The sequence below is a fragment of the Chiloscyllium plagiosum genome, unplaced genomic scaffold (assembly GCF_037043375.1).
Source record: "Chiloscyllium plagiosum isolate Xiang-an unplaced genomic scaffold, Cpla_swu_hap1 HiC_scaffold_1, whole genome shotgun sequence".
In the NCBI taxonomy this organism is placed as follows: Eukaryota; Metazoa; Chordata; class Chondrichthyes; order Orectolobiformes; family Hemiscylliidae; genus Chiloscyllium; species Chiloscyllium plagiosum.
In genome coordinates, this window is record NW_028270139.1 from 160,621,136 (window position 1) to 160,645,109 (window position 23,974).

At 42.1% G+C, this 23,974-nt stretch overlaps 1 protein-coding gene across 1 annotated transcript in view; it reads right to left on the bottom strand.

Annotated features, from left to right (window-relative positions):
* LOC122550633 (semaphorin-4F) overlaps positions 1–23,974 on the bottom strand; it is a 243,093-nt gene that overhangs the window by 19,280 nt on the left and 199,839 nt on the right. Inside the window, exon 10 of the mRNA XM_043691726.2 lies at positions 10,685–10,895. Within this exon, the coding sequence (XP_043547661.1) occupies positions 10,685–10,895 (211 nt within the window). The remainder of the gene's footprint in view (positions 1–10,684; positions 10,896–23,974) is intronic.

A 23,974-nucleotide genomic window follows, 5' to 3' on the forward strand; every position in this document is an offset into this window, starting at 1 on the left:
CTCTGTGTGCAGATCAATACCCATTTCCACAAATTGAGGACCTGTTCAGTGGACTGGCTGGGGAATGAAATAATTAAAATTGGATCTGTCACAGGGGGGAGTTGTGAAGGAGTCCCAGCTGCCACTGATGATAGTGACACAAAGGGAACCGTTCTTCAATAAGCTAATGCCTTTTAACATCATGTCAGCACTAGCTCCATTCTAGCGGGCCATGGAGCAAATTTTGAGTAGATTGCCAGGTATCCAGCATAATATGGATGATGGTTTAGTTACTGGATACTTCAAAAAATCTTTTAAAGACTCCATAGAGTACCAGGGCCATCACTAGTGTGGGACTACACAAGGTGCCCAAGGAAATGGAGGTTATCATGAAGGGTCCTAAGCCAGATAATTTGTCTCAACTGAGATCATTCTTGGGATTTGTCAATTTTATGGCAAGTTTGTGTCTGCCAACCATGCTGAAACCCCTGGACTGCTGGGAACAGGGCAACCGTTGAAATGTATCCAAGAATGTGAGGGGTCTTATTAGGAGATGAAACAAGCCCTAAAAAGGTCAGAATTGTTAACTCATTTCAACCACAAGTTGCCAATGGAGTGGTGTGCAATGCCTCTCTTTATAGGATTGGCGCTATAATGTCAGCCAACAAAGAAGAAATACCCATTGTGTTTGCATGAAGGTCACAAACAAAGATGGAGACGTATGCCCAAGTGGAAAAGGAAGGATTGGGCATCATGTTTGGTGTTAGAAGTTCACCCATTTCCTTTACTGCTGCCACTTTGTGCTACTGACAGACCACTGGTCACTAACCTTCATTTTTGGCCCCTACATGGGAATATTATCAGTGGTGGCATTATGGAGACGGGCACTGGCTCTGTCAGCCTACTCATATGAAATTAGATACTGACAGTCAGAGAAGCACGGTAATGCAGATGCTTTGTCAAGGTTACCACTACTGGGAAGTAAGAATGTTCCCAATTGGAACCTGAAAGTGATGTACTTTTCCCAGGAAGACAAGGTAACAGTGCCAGCAAATCAGATGCATAACGCTACTTGGAATTACTCAGTCTTGATTAATTTAATGATGGACATAGGCCTGAGAGAAAAGACTTGTCATAGAAACCACCCAGAATTATGCCCTTACCTGTCCGGGAGGTGGGAGTTGTCTGTGTCAGACAGGTGTTTAATGTGGGGAATGAAAGTTGCTATCCCTCCCCTATTAAGTGGAAAGATGTTGGAACAAGTGCACCCATGTGGTGCGAGTGAAAGAAATAGCCAGGAGCTATGTTTTGGTGGCTGAATGTGGACTCACATTCTCCCTAATGTATTCATAACTTTCCGAAAGAATGACACCTAGAATTGTATACATTACTCCAGCTGAGTTGAGACTAATGCCTTATGCAAGTTCAATATAGCTTCTCTGGTCCTGCAACATATTCCCCTATTAATGAAGCTCGGATAAGATATGCTTTATTAATTGCTCACCCTACATGTCATAGGACATCCTACCAACTTGAGTGACTTACGCATTTTTACATCCAATCTCACTGCTTCTGCACATCCTTTAGGGCAGCACCCTTTATTTTATATGGTATTTCCATCTACTGCCACCAAAATGTTTCACTTCACACTTCTCTGCACTTCTCTGAACTTCATATGCCACCTATCAGCCCACTATGCCAACTTGTCAATGTTCTTTTGTAGTTCTACAGTTTTGTCCTTACAGTTTACAATGTTTGTATCATCAATAAACTTGGAAATTGGTTCCTACATGTCAAGATCTAGATCATTAATATATATCAGGAAAAGCAAGGGTCCAAACACCAACTGCTTGGGAACTCCAACCCCAAACAAAATCCAATAGCCATTATTCTTTGTTTCTTATCCATGTTGCTTGTGTCCATGAACAACAACTACTTTCATAAGTCTGTAGCATGGCAGTGTATCAGATGCCTTTTGGAATTCCATATAAACCACATCAACAGTTACCCTTATCAGCTCTCTGCTATTTCTTCAAACAAAAACTCAAGCGATTTGGTTGAACAAATTTCCCTTAAAACTAATCTGTACCGGTTCTTCCTAGTTAATCTTTCTAACTATTACTACTATTCACAGCAATTGTTTCAAGAAGGCTTCCCCCCGCCAATGTTGCTTGACCTTATCAGGTTTTTGAACAAGGGTGTTACATTTGCAATAGAGTTATAGGCTTTATGGAAAGAGGCCCTGCAGTGCATTGTTTGCATGTCAGTCATCAAATAGAGTCATAGAGTCACAGAGCTGCACAGCACGGAAACAGTCCCTTCAGTCCAACTCGTCCATGCTGACCAGATACCCTAATCTAGTCCCATTTGCCAGCATTTGGTCCATATCCCTCTAAACCCTTCCTATTCATATATCCATCCGGATGCCTTTTAAATGCTGTAACTGTACCAGCCTCCATCACGTCCTCTGGCAGCTCATTCCACACATGCACCACTCTCTGTGTGAAAACTTTGCCGCTTAGGTCCCTTTTATATCTTTCTCCTTTCACCCTAAACCTATGTCCTCTAGTTCTGGACACTCCCAACCCAGAGAAAAGACCTTATCTATTTATCCTATCCATGCCCCTCATGATTTTATAAACCTCTATAAGGTCACCCTTCAGCTTCTGACGCTCCAGGCAAAACAGCCCCAGCCTGTTCAGCCTCTCCCTATAGCTCAAATTCTCCAAACCTGGCAACATTTTTGTATATCTCTTCTGAGCCCTTTCAAGTTTCACAACATCTTTCTGATAGGAAGGAGACCAGAATTGCACGCAATATTCCAACAGTAGCCTAACCAATGTCCTGTACAGCCACAACATGACCTCCCTACTCCTGTACTCAATGCTCTGACCAATAAAGGAAAGCATACCAAATGCATTCTTCATGATCCTATCTACCCGGGACTCTACTTTCAAGGAGCTATGAACCTGCACTCCAAGATCTCTTTGTTCAGGACCTTACCATGAAGTGTGTAAATCCTGCTCTGATATGATTTTCCAAAATACAGCAGCTCACATTTATCTAAATTAAACTCCATCTGCCAATCCTCAGGCCATTGGCCCATCTGATCAAGATCCCGTTGTAACCCTCTTCACTGTCCACTACATCTCCAATTTTGGTGTCATCTGCAAACTTACTAACTATAATCTCTAATGCTTACATCCAAATCATTTATGTAAATGACAAAAAATAGAGGACCCAGCACCAATCCTTGTGGCACTCCACTGGTCACAGGCCTCCATTCTGAAAAACAATCCTCCACCACCACCCTCTGTTTTCTACCTTTGAGGCAGTTCTGTATCCAAATGGCTAGTTCTTCCTGTATTTCATGAGATCTAACCTTGCTAATCAGTCTCCCATAGGGAACCTTGTCGAATGCCTTACTGAAGTCCATATAGGTCACATCTACCACTGAGGGTCCATCTGTTCTATTCCTGTTTTCCAGCATTTGCCCCTCAGCCTTATAAACGATGACATTTTAAAGTGGTCATCTGAATTAAAATACCTGGAGAGTATTTTAGGCAGTGAATTCCAGATATGCACAACCCTTTGGGTGAAGAACATCCTCAAATCCCCTTTAAATCTCCTGCTCCTTACCTTAAAGCTGTGCCCTCCTGGTAACTGACCCCTCTCCCAAGAAGTAATGTTTCTTCCTGCTTACTCTGTCTATGGCACTCAAAGCTCTGTACGCCACAATTAGATCCCTCCACAGCATTCTCTTCTCTAAAGAAAACACACCTGACTTGTCTCTCTTCATAGGTGAATCACTGAAGTCCAGGCAACAACCTGGTAGATCTCCTCTGCAGCCTGTCTACTGTGAATACATCTCTCCTAGAATGGAGCAGCAAGATCTGTACACAGTGCTCCAGCTGTGGCCTAATTAACATTCCATACAGCTCCATCATAACCTCCCTGTTCTCATATTCAGTACCTTGGCTAATAAAGGCAAGTATTCCATATACTTTGTTATCCATCTCATCTACCTATCCTGTCAAAGATCTATGGACATGCACACTGAGGTCGTTCTGATCCGAGGATCCTACCATTCAACATGTACTACCTTACCTTGTTAGTTCTCTTAAATGTATCACCTCGTACTTTGAAGGATTAAATTATATTTGCCACTGTTCACCCTGACTTTCTTCATTGCTATTTATGCCCCATGAAGTTTTAAGTCACCTGTGACCTTACTGATCATACCTCTAATATTCATGTTTAGATCATTAACGTAAGCAGCAAACAGCACAGGACCCAGCACTGAACCCTGTGGTACACAACTGGGCATAAGCTTCCAGTCACAAAAACACCTTTCAACCATCACCTTTTGCTTCCTGCCGCTAAGCCAATTTAGAAGCCAATTTGCCTATCATTCCTAGATCCCATGGGCTCCGAGCTTCTGAACCAGTCACATGTGTATGCAACAATCAGTTTGGACAGGACGTGGCCCGAGGTGATACTTTAAAAAAAAAGCAAACTATTATTTTTAAATAAATTTAAGAACAAGTGTAAAAATATTAGGTACAAAATGGTTACAGCTTACTTTAATTATAGCAACTTCTGATTTACCAAAATAAGAGAAACAGTGTTGAATTTGTAAAAGGCCAAGTTGTCTATAATACTGAAAATCTCATTGTGGTTTTTCTACCTAGCCAGTGGGATTGATAACAGTTCTTAAAATAAGTGATGAGTAAACAGTTGAATATTGTCCTTGGTTGTTGAAAGAATTAGTAGCAAAGGTATTGAAGCACAATTTTACTCAGAAATAGCCTGCTCTGAGAAGTAATAAATATAAGAGAGGCAGACTGACTACTTCAGATGCCAGCACTATGATTTTCTTTGCACTTCTGACCTACATGGCCACAGTAGGAGAAGGAACCCACAGCCCGAGAAGCTAAAGTGGTTTTACAGTATAGAACTTGAGTATTGCTGGAAAATGACACATTTTGATGAAGCTTTGCATTTTGCAGTCATCCAAACAATTATAATAATACCAATTCAAAGGGAAAATCAACATTTATATTGGATGAGAGGAGAATACGGAGGTTGACAAGTGGACCCTGGTGCATTCTCGATGGCAGCGCCATGACCAATTAATGTTAAAATCAAGGCTTTGATTAAATCTTAAACAACATGTATTAAAGATTCAACCAACCAATCAGCACTATATTGAGAAAAGCATGGGAAGGTAGTGATGTTGTGGTAATGTCATTGGATAGTAATCCAAAGTCTCAGACTACTGCTCTGGCAATATTGGTTCAAATCCCAATGTGGGAGTTGTTCAAATTTGAATTCAATAAAACAATCTGAAATTAAAAGCCGGTCTAATAGCAACCATGTTAAAAGGAAATCTTCACTTGTGTACCATCCTTACCTCGATGTGACTCCAGCCCACAACAATGTCACTGACCCTTAGCTGCCCTGTGACATCGTCTAACAAACCACTCAGTTATATCAAACTACTATCAAGTGAAACAAACCAGACAGACAATCCAGCATTGACCAAGGCATTAGAAACAACAATGGCAGAAAAATAGTGATGCAAAAAAAGTCCTTCTTCTGGACATCTGGGATTTTTGTCCCACAGACTTGTCAAGCAACAGAATGACGTAATCATACTCTCAGAATCATGCCTCACAGACACTGTCCCAGGTACCACCCACTCACCAGCAAGACAGACCCACCAGAGGTGGTGAGTCAGTTCTGTACAGTTGGGATGTAGTTGTTCTAGGAATCCTCAATTCCATACCCCATTCAGGACAAAGAAATCTTCTGCTGATTGCCACCTACTACATCTGCACTCTTGACTGATAAAAATTGAGGCCCACTTTTCCTGGGGGTGTACCAAATGTTAGTATTTTTAAGGTACGCACAGTATCCCAAAAACTCTAACTTTCAGACCAAGATAGAAAACACAGACAGGCTTTTCTACTAAAACAAATTTCTTTATTTATTATAAGTAATTAGTCTGAAGCTACAGGTAAATAGATTTAAACCATTGGTATATAACACTGCTGACCAAAAGTCTAATCCTCTTACAAACTTCCTCCTTACACACCCCATACAGACAGACAAATCAGAAAAATCATTATTGGGGGGAGGTAGAGGAAACACTGGAAGGTCACCCTAGTGGTCTTTGCTTCTCAATTCTGATATCAAGATGATCTTACTTCAGGCTAGTTCCGTTGTCTCTCTCAGAAGCTTTCACTGATTTGTAAGAAGAGTGATTGATTCACTTGGAAAACGTTTCTGAATTATCAATTCAAAAGTCACAGCTCACAGCAACTGCTGCAGGGAAAGTAACTGATATTCTTTAAGATTAAACAGTTTTTATTTACTGCAGAGAACAAGTAGCTGTTGCTGGGATGAACAACAGCTCACATCTATGTGGCTTTCTCTCTCTGTCTTTCTGGTTCTAACCTATACCTGAGAGCAGTCAGCTCCACTTGCAAGCAGCACCTCAGCTCTTCGTCTGTATAGTGCAGGAACTCACAGCCACAAAAAAAGGTAGTATACAATTATAACACATTCTTTGCTGTTAACTTATATAGCCATCCTGGTAAATCTTTTTTTTTAAAACAGCTTTTCCTGTTTGCAGCCCACAGTTATTAAACACATGGCTAAATTGCCCATAGTGTTAGGTGCCTGGGAAATAGGTCTGAGTGGGTTACTCTTCGGAGGGTCGGTGTGGACTGGTTGGGCCGAAGGGCCTGTTTCCACACTGTAGGTAATGTAATGTAAACATCAAAGTGAAAAAGTATGATTCTTACACAGGCAATGACCATCTCCAACAAGAGCAAATATAATCATCACTCCCTATCATCGCAGAATTTCCTGTTATCAACATCATAGGGTTAATATTGACTAGATACAGAGTTCAAATCTAATCCATTAGATGATTTGGAGTCGGGGACCATGTGTAGTGTGTCAAAGTTTGCAGATGACACTAAGGAGTGACAGAAGACTGTGAATCTTTGCAGAGGAACGTAGATATTTCAAGTGAGTGGGCAAAGGCCTGGCAGATGGAATACAATGTTAATAAATGTGAAGTCATCCATTTTAGTAGGAGTAACAATAAAAAGGACTATTAATTGAATGGTAAAAATTTGCAGCACGCTGCTGTGCAGAGGGACCTGGATGTCCTTGTGCATGAATCACAGAAGGTTGGTCTGCAGGTACAACAGGTAATTAGGAAGGCAAATGGAATTTTGTCCTTTATTGCTAAAACTATTGAGTTTAAAGGCAGGGAGGTTATGTTGCAGCTGTATAGGGTGCTGGTGAGGCCACACCTGGAGTACTGTGTGCAGTTTTGGTCTCCTTACTTGAGACTGGATGGGGTGCAGAGGTTGATTCATTAGGTTAATTCTGGAGTTGAGGGGGTTGACTTATGAAGAGAGACTGAGTAGGCTGAGATTATATTCATTGGAATTTAGAAGAATGAGGGGGGATCTTATCGAAACATATAAAATTATGAAGGGAATAGATAAGAAAGATGTAGAGAGGACGTTTCCACTGGCGGGTGGAAGTAGGACAAGAGGGCATAGCCTCAAAATTAGGGGGAACAGATTTAGAACCAAATTGAGGAGGAACTTTTTCACCCAGAGTGTTGTGAATCTATGGAATTCTCTGTCCAGTGAAGTCATTGACACTATTTCAGTAAATGTCTTTAAAGTGTAGATAGATTTTTTTTTAACAATAACGGAATTAAGGGTCATGCTGAGAGGGCAGGTAAGTGGAGCTGAGTCCATGAAAAGATCAGCCATGATCTTATTGAATGGTGGAGCAGGCTCGAAGGGACAGAGGGCCTACTCCTGCTCCTCGTTCTTATGTTCTTATGCATATGAGACCTTGTCAAAAGTGTCACTAAAGCCAATTCTCCACATCTCTGGCACCACATCTGAAGAATAAAAGATTATTGCTGGTGCCTCTGCAATTTCCATTCTCACTTCTTTCAGTATTGTTGGATGTATTTCATCATTATGATCCAGTGACGTTGCCACTATATCACCGAAATACAGGCAATGGTAATATTCCAGTTTGTTAACTATGATTGCAGGAGTTTTATGTACAGTCAATATACTCAAATATCAATAATTCCTGTACACCACTGTAACCCTGGTTTCTCTTCCTTGGGTTGTAACATGTCATGTATCAATCCCAGCAAATGTATGTCATTTGTTCCAGACTTTTCTGCCATTCTGAAGTATATAACCTTAACAACAGGAAATGTTGCCTAAACAAAAAAGAGAAGTGGTAAGCCTGGTATTACAGGTTGAGACTTGTTGTCAGAACTGGAGTGCATGCTTCCACTTTCCGATCCCCAATTTCTCACTAATTTATGGAGTAGGGTATCAACTGGAAACTCTAATTACATTCAGAAGGGGCCTACAGATAGTCCATTCCAATGCTTTTAAGATACTCAATAAATGCAAGCTCTCCCATTTTACATTTTTTTGTTCCACCAGCACTAACAAAATGCCTCCACCAATCTTCCCATTCTCTCTTCGAGGTGTTGATTTGGAGAGGGTACATACCTCTCTAAACCAATGGAGACTCTAACACACAAGATTATGCATAACATTGCACCGCATTGCTCTCCCAGTATACCTCTACATTTCTCCCAGGAAGCACTGATACTGCTGCTGGAATACTGGAATAGACAGAGCTAAATAATTCCAAACTAACGGATTAGATCTAAGCTCTGCAGTCCTGCCAAATCCAGGCACGAATGGTGGTGGACAATTAAACAACTACTCAAATAGGCCCATTCTTAATAGTGGGGGAGACCAGAAAATCAAAACGTAAGGATAATCTGTCACATTTGCAAAAATCTCCATCTCAGCCTCATCCAGATGTCCCGACCATGATAGATGCTGATCTTCAGTCAATTTAATTTACTCCACATAATATCAAGAAACAGCTGGACACACTAGATACTGCAAAGGTTATGGAAGATGACATTCCAGAGTACTGAAGATTTATGCTCCTTCTCATTTCAAGCTGTTCCAATATAGTTCCAACACTGTCACCTTTTTGGCATTGATGAAGAAAACTGCCCAGGTATGTCCTACACTCAAAAAGTATGACAAGTCTATCCTGGCCAATAACTGTCCCAATGGTCAACTTTAAATCACTGGTAAAGTAATGGAAATTTCATCAATATTATTAATCAGCACTTGCTTCCATCAGCTGGCACACTTCTTTGGGCAGAATCATACTGTTTAGGAGATAAATCTTTACCAATGGATGTTACTAATAAAATACAGCTTCAGGGAAAAAATAATCTGCTCACTGATGCCCAGTTTGGTTTACACCAGGGCCGCACAGCTCCTGACCTCACTACAGTTTGGTTCAAACATGGACAAAAGAGCTGAACTTCTGAGACAAAGGTAACTGCCTTGACATTAAGGCTGCATCTGATCGAGCGTGGCATCAAGGACCCTAGCAAAAATGGGAATTGGGGGGAAAGCTTGCTTCTAGTAGGAATTATACCTGGTACATTGGAATCTGGTTGTGGATGATCAGAAGTGGGGATCAGATACTGATGTAGTTTATGTTCAAATGCAATAAGATCTGGACAATAACCATGTTTGCTGAAACGTGCCAAGCAACATTTACACCACACAAGTGTCATATAACAGCCATCTCCAATAAGAGACAACATAACCATCATTGACATTCAATGGCAATACCATCATTGAATCCTTACAGTGGATATCTTGGGGGGGTTTACTTTTCACCAGAAAAGATCTTGTGTGAACTTGTGTAGTGCACCTTGTAGATGATACACACTGATGCTTTGAGCATTGGTGGTGGAGGGAGTGGATGTGATGCAAATAAATCAGGCTTCTTATCCTGGATGCTGTCAAGCTTCATGAGTGTTGTTGGAGCTGCACCTATCTGGGTCAGTGGGAGTATTCCATCGAACCCCTGACTTGTGCCTTGTAGGTGGTGGACAGGCCTTGGGGAGTCAGGATGTGAGTTACTCTCTCCAGCATTACTAGCCTCTAACCTGCTCTTGTGGTCACTGTATTTATATGGTCAGTCCCTTTACATTTCTGGTGACCGGAACCCCAGTTTGTTGAGAGTGGGGTTTTAGTGATATTAATGTCACTGAATGTCAAGGGACGGTGATTAGGTTCTCTCTTGTTGGAGGTGGCCATTTCCTAGCACTGATGTGGTGCAGATGTTACTTGCCACTTCTCAGTTCAAACATGGATATTGTCCAGCCTTGCTGAATTTGGACAGAGGGAGAAAGTGAGGACTGCAGATGCTGGAGATCGGAGCTGAAAATGTGTTGCTGGAAAAGCGTAGCAGGTCAGGCAGCATCCAAGGAGCAGACGAATCGACGTTTCGGGCATGAGCCCTTCTTCAGCCTGACCTGCTCCGCTTTTCCAGCAACTCATTTTCAGCTCTGAATTTGGACAAAGGCTGCTTCAGTAACTTAGGAGTCATAAATGGTTCATCATCAGGAATATCTCCACTTCTGACCTTAGTATGGAGGCAAGTTCATTGATGAAGCTGAAGATGTTTGGACACTTCAAATACAATATACAGTCCGTCCAAGTAGTCAGTAGCAGAGACAGATCACTCTGTTTAGTTGGATCACAAATAACAGAAGATAAATCAAACCGCAGATGTAAAAAAAAGGATTACACTTGCTCACCTGTACCCAAGTACAAAACCTCAGTCCCAGCATTCATTTTCTTCACTAGGATCTTGGAATATAGAGTGTCTCTCATGATGAGGAGTGGCTTCCCACCAATTGGGTAGATACAATCAGCCATCAGAAGATGATCTCGAACAAACATCAGTACATTGTCTGGGAGGTCCAAGGATGTGTTGTAGCCCTTCTCTTTCAACTGGTTAGTGATGCACTAAACAAAAATTTAAAAAAATGAAACATTAATTTCAGTAGCCCTGAGTTTCTAATCTTCAGCAACACCAGCACCTTTACGTTTTTTTTCATTAGTTCTGGCTATGTCAAAAATCACAGAAAGATGAGCGTTTATTGTCCATCCGAAGATGGTGGCAAGCTATTTTCTTGAACCACTGCAGTCTTTATGGTGAAGATACACCCATTGTGCCTTTTTTTCCTGTAATATTTTAATATAGCTGGTTGTGTTTGAACATTTCAAAGGACATTTAAAATCCTGCAGGAATGGTGCAGGAGGGAGGGTTTCAGGTACATGGATAATTGGGGCTCATTGTGGAGAAGGTGGGACCTCTACAAACAGGACGGTCTTCACTTGAACCAGAGGGGTACTAACATCCTGCGTGTGAAATTTGCTGGTGCTATTCGGGTGGGTTTAAACTAGCTCAGCAGGGGATGGGAACCTGAGGTGTAGTTCCAGTACACAGGAGGATGAGAGTAGGGAGGGCATGGACAGGATTTCACGGTCACAGGAATGTGCTGGCAGACAGCAACCTGGTTTGAAGTGTGGAGAAAGTGAGGACGGCAGATGCTGGAGATCAGAGCTGAAAAATGTGTTGCTGGAAAAGCGCAGCAGGTCAGGCAGCATCAAAGGAGCAGGAGAATCAACGTTTCGGGCATAAGCCTGAAGAAGGGCTTATGCCCAAAAAGTCGATTCTCCGACTCCTTTGATGCTGCCTGACCTGCTGCACTTTTCTGGTTTGAAGTGTGTCTACTTCAATGCCACAAGTATCTGAAATAAGGTAGGTGAGCTTGCAGCATGGATAGGTACCTGGGGCTTCAATGCTATGGCCATTTTGGAGACATGGATAGAGCAGGGTGCTGAATGGATGCTGCAGGTTCCAGGGTTTAGATCTTTCATTAAGAATAGGGAAGGCGGTAAAAGAGGGGGAGGTGTGGCCTTGTTAGTCAAGGACAGTGTAATGGAGGCTGAAAGAACTTTTGACGAGGACTCATCTACTGAGGTTGCATGGGCTGAGGTTAGAAACAGGAGGGGGGACGTCACACCGCTGGGAGTTTTTTTACAGGGTCTGCAGAGTTCCAGGGATGTGGAGGAGAGGATTTCAAAACAATTCTAGGTAGGAGTGAAAGGAACAGGGTGGTCATTATAGGGGACTTTAACTTCCCCAACATTGACTGGAAATGCTATAACTCTAGTACGTCGGATGGATCAGTTTTTTGTCCAATGTGTACAGGAGGGTATCCTGACACAGTAGATCGAAGGGCTGACGATAGGGGAGCCACACTGGATCTGGTGCTTGGTAATGAACCAGGCCAGGTGTTTGATTTAGTTGTAGGTGAGCACTTTGGAGAGAGTGACCATAATTTGTTTATGTTTAGTTTAGCGATGGAAAGAGATAGGTACATGCCACAGGGCAAGAGCAATTATAATGCAAAAGACTTAGGATGCATAGAATGGGATTGCAAAATGCAGGGGATGGTAATAATCTAAATGTGGAACTGGTTAAAGGAACAGATATTGTGTGTCCTTGATAGGTATGTCCCTGTCAGGCAGGGAGGAAGTGATAAGGTAAGGGAACCGTGGTTTACTACAGAAATTGCATCTCTTGTTAAGCGGAAGAAGGAGGCTTATGTGACAATGAGACGAGATGGTTCCGATGAGGCGATGGCAAGTTACAGATTAGCTAGAAAGGATTTAAAAGAGAGAGTTAAGAAGAGCAAAGAGATGACATGAGTAGTCTTTAGCAGTTAGAATAAAGGAGAACCCTAAAGCTTTCTATAGGTATGCAAGGAATAAAAGGATGACTGGAGTAGGAATAGAGCCAGTCAAAGACAGAAGTGGGAAGTTGAGTGTGGACCCTGTGGAGATTGGAGAGGTGCTAAACGAATATTTCTCATCAGTTTTCACTCAGAAAAAGGAGAATATTGTAGAGGAGAAGAATGAGATACAGGATATTAGACTAGACAGGATCGAGGTTAGTAAGGAAGAGGTGTTATCAATTCTAGAATGAGTGAAAGTAGATAAGTCCCCTGGGCCGGATGGGATTTATCCGAGGATTCTCTAGGAAATTAGGGAGGAGGTGTTGGAGCCTTTGGCTTTGATCTTTGAGTCAGCATTGTCTACAGGTTTAGTACCAGAGGACTTGAGGATTGCAAATTTTGTGCCCTTATTCAAGAAGGGCAGTAGAGATGACCCAGATAATTATAGGCCAGTGGGCCTTACGTCTGCTGTAGGAAAAGTTTTGGAAAGGATTATAAGAGATAGGATTTATAATCATCTAGCAAGCAACAATTTGATTTCAGATAGTCAACATGGTTTCGTCAAGGGCAGGTCGTGTCTCTCACACCTCACTGAACGTTTTTGAGAAGGTGACCAAGCATTTGGATGGGGGTAGGGCAGTTGACGTGGTATACATAGACTTCAGCAAAGCCTTTGATAAGGTTGCACATGATAGGCTGTTGGAGAAAATGCAGAGGCATGGGATTGAGGGTGATTTAGCAGTTTGGATTAGAAACTGGCTTTCTGAAAGAAGGCAGCGAGTGGTGGTTGATGGAAACTATTCAGCCTGGAGTCCGGTTACCAGGATCTGTTATGGGACCACTGCTGTTTGTCATTTTTATAAATGACTTACACAAGCATAGATGGATGGGTTAGTAAGTTTGCAGATGACACTAAAGTCGGTGGAGTGGTGAACAGTGTGGATGAATGTTGCATGTTGCAGGGGGACTTGGATAAACTGCAGAATTGGGCTGAGAGATGGTAAATGGAGTTCAATGCAGATAAATGTGAGGTGATGCACTTTGGGAAGAATAACAGGAAGGCAGAATGGAAAGATTCTTGGTAGCGTGGATGTGTAGAGGGATCTTGGATCCCTGAAAGTTGCCACCCAGGTGGATAGTGCTGTTAAGAAGGCATATAGTGTGTAGGTTTCATTGGTAGAAGGATTGAGTTCCGGAGCCGTAATGTCATGCTGCAACTATACAAAACGCTAGTGCGGCCACATATGGAATACTGTGTACAGTTCTGGTCAACCAATTACAGGAAGGATGTGGAAGCATTGGAAAAGGTGCAGAGGAGATTTACCAGGATGTTGCCTGGTCTGGAGGGAAGGTCTTATGAGGAAAGGCTGAGAGACTTGGGTTTGTTCTCAATGGAAAGAAGAAGGCTAAGAGGGGATTTAATAGAGACATACAAGATGATCAGAGGATTAGATAGGGTAGACAGTGAAAGTCTTTTTCCTAGGATGATGATGTCAGCTTGTATGAGGGGGCATAGCTACAATTTGAGGAGTAAAAGATTTAAGACAGATGTCAGAGGCAGGTTCTTTACTCAGAGAGTGGTAAGGGTGTGGATTGCCCTACCTGCCAATGTAGTCAACTCAGCCACATTAGGGGCATTTAAACAGTCCTTGGATAAGCACATGGATGATGATGGGATAGTGTAGGGGGATGGGCTTAGATTAGTTCTCAGGTCAGCGCAACATCGAGGGCTGAAGGGCCTATTCTCCGCTGTATTGTTCTATGTTCTGTGTTGTTCTATGACAGTTATCAGTTAACTATTTTGCCATGGGTCTGTAGTTGCAGCTATGTCAGACTGAGAAAGAGCAGCAGATTTTTGCCCCTAAAGGAAGTTACTGAACAAGACAGGTTTTTGTGACAATGCAGTAGCTTTGTCATTATTAATAATAAGTTTAAACTTTTGTTTGACTGAGATCTCTAGTCCCATGTTTCAGGAGCATTCATTCAGACAAAAACCGACACGAACTCATTTTGATTGAAGGGTTGGATAAAGATTGGATTTGGAGGCATGTACACTCCCTCACATGCCTTAACTTCATTTCTCCATGTTCCTAAAAAAATCTCCAGTGTTCAATGCTCTCCTGTATGAGCCTTCTTGAGTTTGGTCAGTCACAAGCCTGGGACTCCCAGGAGTCAGTGGGAATGTTTGGTCTTTTCAGGAATGTTTTGAGGACATCCCTAAAATGATTCTGCTGACTTTCTGGGGGGAGTCTTCTGCCGTGACTGAGGTCCAAATGGTTGCTTTGGAGTACAGGTGTCAAGCATATGGATATCAAGTCCTGTCCAATAGAACTGGTCTTGAGTGTATTAGCTCCTCAAAGCTGGACAATTAGCTTGAGAGAGGACATTGCTAGTGAACTGCCCTTCTTGGATGAGAACAATCATGTGAAAGCACCATAACGCTTATCTTGTGCTTTGAGGTATCTTCTGGAGATTAGTTGATTCACCGAAGCATATAGGAGAGCAGCAGCATCGCTGCCAGAAAAACCATGATTTGAGCTTTGGGTTTGAGATCCTAGCCCTAAAATACACTTTTCCACAGTCATCTGAAGGGTGAGCTAGTATATTGGAAGTAATGTCGCATTGCAATGATGCATACTGTCTCCACCTGCTCAGTGAAGGCTCCGAGACGTGAATCTCCAGGATCTTGCCACTGATCATAAATCATTCCACCCATCCTCAGTCAGAGACATTCAAAACACAGATTACACTTGTGTGCATGCTCATTCAGAAACTGAGCTCCAGGTCATTTTGAACTCCTTTTCCAAACAATACATTCAAAAAAAAGTCCCTCGTTAAAAACCCAGAAGACTAAAGTACTCTTCCAACCAGCCTGAACAGCAACCCAAAGATGCAGAGTGATTAGTGTACTTTTAAAAAATTATTTGTTCAATGTGGTCATCATTGGTTAGGCCAACATTTATTACCTAGCCTTAATTATCAGGGTGCAGTTAAGAGTCAATTTTCATGCTATATGATTCTAGGATTTTCATTGCTGTGGATCTGGAATCTCATATAGGCCAGGGTAGCGGTAGGATGACAAACTTGCTTCCATAAAGGGCATTATCAGATGGTCTTTATGACAATCAACAGAACTTTGGGGTTCGGATTACCAGTCCAGGGACAATTTCATTGCTTCCTCATGAGTCACAAAATATTATTTTGCAGGTACAGCAGAAAGATTAATGGGATACTAGCCTTTATCATGAGAGAAACTGAACAAATGAGTTCACCTTCAGTTATTTAGGTGAAACTACATTTCAAATTTTGTGTGCAGCCTTTTATCTCCTTATTGAAGGAAAGATGCAAATACAGTGAAAGTGATTCAGAGGAGGTTTGCCAGATTGATATCTGGAATGAGTGGGATGTCTTATGAGGAAAGATTGGATAGACTGAGTTTGATTTTACCATAAATCAGAAGGTTTGATCAAAATTTATTAGATCCTCAATATTCTTAATAAGATGAATGTGGAGAAGATGTTTACTCTTGTGGATAAATCCAGAACTAGGGACAATGTTTTTAAATTGGAAGTTAACCTTTTAGGACAGTTTTTTTTCTCTCAGAGAGCTTTGCAACCTCAGAAAGTGATGGAGATGGATTAATTAATAATTTTAAGGCAGTGTTAAGTAGATTCTTTTTAAGTAAGGAAATCAAAGGCCACTGGGGAGAGATGGAAGTCTGAAATTCAAAACATTAGCTATGATAATACTGAATAGCAGCAAGATTAAATGGCCAACCCTATTACATTATTTTTGTATACGAGTATGACTGTATATCTACTGATGAAAATCCAGCATCCGTTGCCTTCCTCACCATCTCAGCATTAAAGTTACTGATTATATCTTTAATGATGTTAACCCAACTTACCCACAATTAATCCTTTCTGAACTTCTATAAATCACTTAAATTAGCGACCCATTTCAATCCCCCTCCAATAACAATGTTTTCAGCTCTCTAACTGAAACAAATAGAAAACAATGAACCAAACGGAAATTAATCCTGACCACAAATCTTTGTAACAGTTTGTTTTTGCAAGACGTTGTTCTTTAAAAGTCTACAACTTTGATGTAACTTCCAATAACATTATGCTATTTGGTGCTTTTTACCGTTGGCAGGAAGGTTTGCATCTTGTCTAACCACATCCCCAGAAAAAGCTTTTTTTTTTCCTCAGCCTGCTGTCTCATATGATCATAGAATTTTACAGCATGGAAAAGGGCCCTTTGGCCAATTGTGTCAGCGCACATCAATAAACACTAGCTACTCTAGTCCCATCTGACAGTACTTGGTCCATTGCCTTGTATGCTATGGCATTTCAAGTGTTCATCTAAATACTTCTTAGAGATTATGTTAGTTTCCACCTCTAACACCCTTTTAGGGGGTGAGTTCCACATAACTACCATGACATAGTTGAAAAATTATTTTCTTAAATATCCTCTAAACCTTCTGCCCCTTTCTTTAAATTAAACCCCAGTTATTGATCCCTCTATTAAAGGAAATATTTCTCTCCCTACACCCCTCAGAGCTTTTGTATACCTCAATCAGATCCTCCCCCAGCTTTAATAAAAAAACAAAAGAACTGCAGATGCTGTAAATCAGAAACAAAAACAGAAGTTGCTAGAAGAGCCCAGCAGGTCTGGCAGCATGTGAACAGAATTCAGAGGTAACGTTTCGGGTCCGGTGATCTTTCCTTCCCTGTTCGAAAGCAAACAATCCCAGCCTACCTAATTTCTCTTCATAGCTGAATTGCCACAGCCCTGGCAACATCCCAGTGAATCTCTTCTGCACCCATTCTAATGTAATTATATCCACTCAATAGTGTAGTGACCAGAACTGCACACAGTACTGCTGCTGTGGCATAACTAATAATATACATAGCTTTAATATAGCTTCCCTGCTCTTGTAGTCAACACTTCAATTAATAAAAGCAAATATTCTATATGGCTTCTTAACCACCTGAACTACCTGTCATAGCGTCACAGCGTCATTCAGCATGGAAACAGAACCCTCGGTCCAACCTGTTCATGTCAAACATAATCCCAAACTAAATTAGTCCCCCCTGCCTGCTCCTGGCCCATATCCCGCAAAACCTTTCCTATTCATGTACTTATCCAAACGGCTTTTAAACGTTGTTACCGCGCTCACATACACCATTTCCTCAGGAAGTTCATTCTACATGCAAACCACCCTGGGTACAAAATTTGCCCTTGTCTTTTTCAAATTCCTCTCTTCTCACTTTAAAAATATGTCCCCTAGATTTGAAACTCCCCCACCCTACGGAAAAGACATTAACTCAATCTATATCCCTCATTATGCTATAACATTTTATAAGGTTACCTCTCAACCTCCTATGCTCCAGTGAAAGGAGGAGTTTTCATTCCTAGTAAAAGAGTATCTCACAGCTGTACTGAGGGAGGATACGTCAGAGGACTCATGCAGCAAGGCATTATGGGTAGAACTCAAATAGGAAAGATGATATGACAATGCTGGGGGTATACCACAGGCCTCCCAAAAGCAGGAGATAAATGAATGAATATGCAGACAGATTTTGGAAAGACGTAAAGCCAACAGGGGTGTTGTGGTGGGACATTTTAACTTCCCCTATATTGACTAGTACTCACTTTGTGCTAGGGGCTTGGATGGGGCCGAATTTGTAAGGATCATTCAGGAGGGTTTCTTGACACAGTTGTAAACAGTCCAACCAGGGAAGGGGTTATGTTGGACCTGGGTTTGTGAAATAAGCCCGGCCAGGTGAGTGAAGTTTCAATGGGGGAGCATTTCGGGAGTAGTCATCATATTACCATGAGTTTTAAGATACTCATGAATAGGAATAACAGCTGTCCTCGGGTGAAGGAGTTAAATTGGGGGCAGGCAAACTACAACAACATTAGGCAGGAACTGGCAAATTTTGATTGGAGGCAAAATGAGGGTAAATCCACATTGGACATAAGGGAGCATTTCAAATGGCAGTTGATAAGAGTTCAGGAGCGGCACATTCCTGTGAAAAGGAAGGAGAGGTATGGCAAGTTACAAAATCTTTGAACGACCTGTGAGGTTAGGACTTTGGTCAAAAAGAAAAACGAAACATACGTACAGTTGAGGAGGATGGGAACTGACAAAACCTTTGAGGTATGTCAGAAGGTAGCAAAGAACTTAAATAAGTAATTAGAAAGGCTAAAAGAAGTCATGAAAATGCAACAGCAAACAGGATTAAGGCAAATCCCAAGGCTTTTTTTTAACAGATATAACAAACAAGAGGGTGGCCAGGGAAAGGGTTGGCCCATTAAAGAACAAAGGAGGCAGTCTATGTGTGGAGCCAGAAGAGGTAGTAGGTGAGGTCCTAAATGAATACTTTGTGTTGGTATTCACCAAAGAGAAGGAATCGGAGGAGCATAATCTCAGGGAAGGAGTGTCAAATTTCTAAGCCAAGTTGCTATTAAAAAAGAAGAGGTGTTATGTATCTTAAGAAATCCTGGGTCTTGATGGAGTCTAAAAAGACTAAAAAGATCCTGACGGGATCTATCCCAGAAGCTAGAGAACAAATTGCCAGAGCACTGACAGATATCTTATTTTTTTTTTTGGCCACTGGTGAGGTCCCAGAGGCCTGGAGAACATCCAACGTTGTTCCACTGTTTAAGAGATGTAGCAGACCACACTTGGAATATTGAATACAATTCTGGTCACCACACTACCAGAAGGATGTGGATACTTTGGAGAGGGTACAAAAAGATTTACTAGAACTTTGGGGATTTTAGCTATGGAGAAAGGTTGGATAGATTGGATTTGTTTTCACTGGAATGTACGAGGTTGAGGGGCAACCTGATGGAAGTTTATAAGGTTGTGAATAGCATGGATAGAGTGGAAAGAATGAGGCTTTGTCCCAGGGTAGAGGGGTCAATTACTAGGGGAAAGTGAGGACTGCAGATGCTGGAGATCAGAGCTGAAAATGTGTTGCTGGAAAAGCGCAGCAGGTCAGGCAGCATCCAAGGAGCAGGAGAATCGACGTTTCGGGCATGAGCCCTTCTTCAGGAATGAGCCTGAAGAATAGCTCCATGCCCGAAACGTCGATTCTCCTGCGCCTTGGATGCTGCCTGACCTGCTGCGCTTTTCCAGCAACACATTTTCAGCTCAATTACTAGGGGACACATGTTCAAGGTGTGGGGTGGGATATGGGGTGGGTGGGAGATGCGCGAGACAGGTCTTTCACACAAAGAGTGATGAGTGCCTGGAACTTGCTGCCAGAGGAGGTGGTGGAAGCAGACACAATAGCAGCATTCAAGAAGCACCTGGACCAATACATGAATAGGAAGGGAATACAGGGACATGGATCCTGGAAGTGAAGACAGTTTCAGCAACTAAGGACAGAATCTGCTGGTGCAGGCTTGGAGGGCTGAAGGGCCTGTTTGTGTGCCATATTGTTCTTTGGTCTTTGTATTAGCCACACTCCAATCATTAGGCACCTCACTCATAGTTATAGATGATATAACTATTTCTGCAGGGGACCTTGTAATTTACTCCCTTACTTTCTACAGCATTCTTGCTTTCTGGGTGTATGGACATGAACACCAAAGTCTCTTTGATGCTCTGTATTTCTGAAGGTCCCACCATTCATTGTACAATCTGTTGTCTTGTTCTGTCTTCCCAAAAATGCTTCCTTTCACACTTCTCAGAGTTTAATATGTATAGTATTAAACGAGGGTAGGTCCGATCAAGGACAGTAGTGGGAGACTGTGTATTGAGTCGGAAGAGATAGGAGAGGTCTTGAATGAGTACTTTTCTTCAGTATTTACAAACGAGAGGGACCGTATTGTTGAAGAGGAGAGTGTGAAATGGACTGGTAAGCTAGAGGAGATACTTGATAGGAAGGAAGATGTGTTGGACATTTTGAATAACTTGAGGATAGACAAGTCCCCCGGGCCTGACGGGATATATCCTAGGATTATGTGGGAAGCAAGAGAGGAAATTGCAGAGCCGTTGGCAATGATCTTTTCGGCTTCACTGTCAACAGGGGTGGTACCAGAGGACTGGAGAGTGGCGAATGTTATGCCCCTGTTCAAAAAAGGGAATAGGGATAACCCCGGGAATTACAGGCCAGTTAGTCTTACTTCGGTGGTAGGCAAAGTAATGGAAAGGGTACTGAGGGATAGGATTTATGAGTATCTGGAAAGACACTGCTTGATTAGGGACAGCCAGCACGGATTTGTGAAGGGTAGGTCTTGCCTTACAAGTCTGATTGAATTCTTTGAGGAGGTGACCAAGCATGTGGATGAGGGTAGAGCAGTGGATGTAGTGTACATGGATTTTAGTAAGGCATTTGATAAGGTTCCCCATGGGAGGCTTATGCGGAAAGTCAGGAGGCATGGGATAGAGGGAAATTTGGCCAATTGGATAGAAAACTGGCTAACCGGTCGAAGTCAGAGAGTGGTGGTAGATGGTAAATATTCAGCCTGGAGCCCAGTTGCAAGTGGAGTTCCGCAGGGATCAGTTCTGGGTCCTCTGCTGTTTGTAATTTTTATTAATGACTTGGAAGAGGGAGTCGAAGGGTGGGTCAGTAAATTTGCAGACGATACGAAGATTGGTGGAGTTGTGGATAGTGAGGAGGGCTGTTGTCGGCTGCAAAGGGACTTAGATATGATGCAAAGCTGGGCTGAGGAGTGGCAGATGGAGTTCAACCCTGCCAAGTGTGAAGTTGTCTATTTTGGAAGGACAAATAAGAATACGGAATACAGGGTTAACGGTAGGGTTCTTAGTAAGGTGGAGGAGCAGAGGGATCTTGGGGTCTATGTTCATAGATCTTTGAAAGTTGCCACTCAGGTGGATAGAACTTGTAAGAAGGCCTATGGTGTATTAGCGTTCATTAGCAGAGGGATTGAATTCAAGAGTCGTGAAGTGATGTTACAACTGTACAGGACTTTGGTTAGGCCACATTTGGAGTACTGTGTGCAGTTCTGGTCGCCTCACTTTAGGAAAGATGTGGAAGCTTTGGAGAGGGTGCAGAGAAGATTTACCAGGATGTTGCCTGGAATGGAGAATAGGTCGTACGTGGATAGGTTGAGCGTGCTAGGCCTTTTCTCATTGAAACAGAGAAGGATGAGGGGTGACTTGATAGAGGTGTATAAGATGATCAGGGGAATAGATAGAGTAGACAATCAGAAACTTTTTCCCCGGGTACAACAGAGTGTTACAAGGGGACATAAATTTAAGGTGAAGGATGGAAGGTATAGGGGAGATGTAAGGGGTAGGTTCTTTACCCAGAGAGTGGTGGGGGCATGGAATGCGCTGCCTGTGGGAGTGGCAGAGTCAGAATCATTGGCGAACGTTAAGTGGCAATTGGATAGATACATGGATGGGTGCTTAAGCTAGGACAAATGTTCAGCACAACATCGTGGGCCGAAGGGCCTGTTCTGTGCAGTATTGTTCTATGTTCCATGTTTAATATCATTTGCTACTCTTCTGTGTCTATCTGACCATCCTGTAGACTAAGGATTTCCTCTTTTCTATTTCAAATCTATTACAAGTGGAGTGCCACAGGGATTACTGCAGGGGGCATAATTAGTTACTATACATATTAACGACTTGGATGAGCAAAGTAATGTACCACTTCCAAGTTTGTGGATGACACAGAAATAGGTGAAAAAGCAAGCAGTGAGGATGACTCAAAGAGTCTAAAAAGGGATACAGCAAGTTGAGTGAGTGACAAAAACCTTGGCAAATAAAATATACATGGGAAAAAAAAAGCACAGAATACTGCACCACAGAGGGATTTGGGAGTCTTGTGCGTGAATACAAAAAGCTAGCAACAATGTTCAACAGGTAATAGAGACGGTATTACACTTAGCCTTTATTTAAAAGAAAATGGAGTATAAAAAATGTGAAGGACTTGCTAAAGTCACACATGGCACTATGTCAGACCACACCCAAAATATTGTTTTGGTTGCCATACTTAAGGAAAGCTATACTGGCACTGGAAGCAGTCCAAAGAAGGTTCACTATTATTTTGAGCATGGAGGACTTTTCTTATGCATTTATGATTTGGAGATTTTGAGCATCAGAAATGAAGAGTTGATGCTCAAAACGTTGACTCCCCTGCTCCTCGGACACTGCCTGACCAGCTGTGCTTTTCCAGCTCCACACTCTTCGACATATCAGCTTCTGAGAGGTTTAACAGGTAATTGAGGAGAGATTGTATCCCCTTGGAGGGGAGTCAAAAACCAGAGAGTAAAATATTTGCGTAAGGGTTGCCCATTTAAGATAGTAAAGAGGGTACTAAATTTCTGGAATCCATAGAATTTTACGATACAAATCTATGCCATTCTGCCGTTGTGTTGTAATATGTATTCAAGACTCGGACAAGGCTCCTCAGGACTCAAGACTCCTCAGCCCAGCTTTGCATCATATCTAAGTCCCTTTGCAGCCGACAACAGCCCTCCTCACTATCCACAACTCCACCAATCTTCGTATCGTCTGCAAATTTACTGACCATGGCTGATTTGATAATCCTCGATTTCACTTTCCTTGCCTATCCCCATAAGTGATGATTCCCTTACTAATTACAGATTTGTCTGTCCGAGTCTGGTAGAACATTGACTGGGAGAACAGACTCGATGTGCCAAATTATCGACTTCTGCTTCAAGGATTTATAGCCTTAAGTGAGGAACCTTCAAAGGTATCATCTCTCCTTATTGCTGTACTTCCTAAAATGTCATCTCTCCTTATTTCAGTAATCACTCCTTGATCAATATTACATCACCACCTCCTAATTTATCTCACCTAAGATTCTATATCCTGGAATATTGAGCTGCCTGACTTGCAGCTTGTCATGTCTCCATGATAGCAATTACCTCATGCCCCATTGTACTAATCAGCACCCTCAACTCATCTGCCTTACTTGCAAGGCATTAAAATTAATGCCATCCAGCCTTGACATGCTTCCTTGTGTCTAAATTTGATGATATAATGCTCTGTCTTCCAAAGTGACTTATGTCCACTCTGTCCCTCTGCCAAATTAGTGTAAACCCCTATCAATAGCATGAGCAAATACTCAAGAAGGATATTGATCCTACTGTACTGAAAATTTCTGTTGCTGGAATGGAGTTCCATGTGTGTTCAATGGTGTTGCAAGTCTGCATCCTTCAAGAATCTATAGCCGAGAATGAGCAGGCTATTCAACTTAGAGGGGGACGTAATCACATGCCCTGTCAGCAGCAGTCACCACAAATTATCAATCCTTAAGATTTCCGTCCTGTGTGCCTTAGAAACACAGA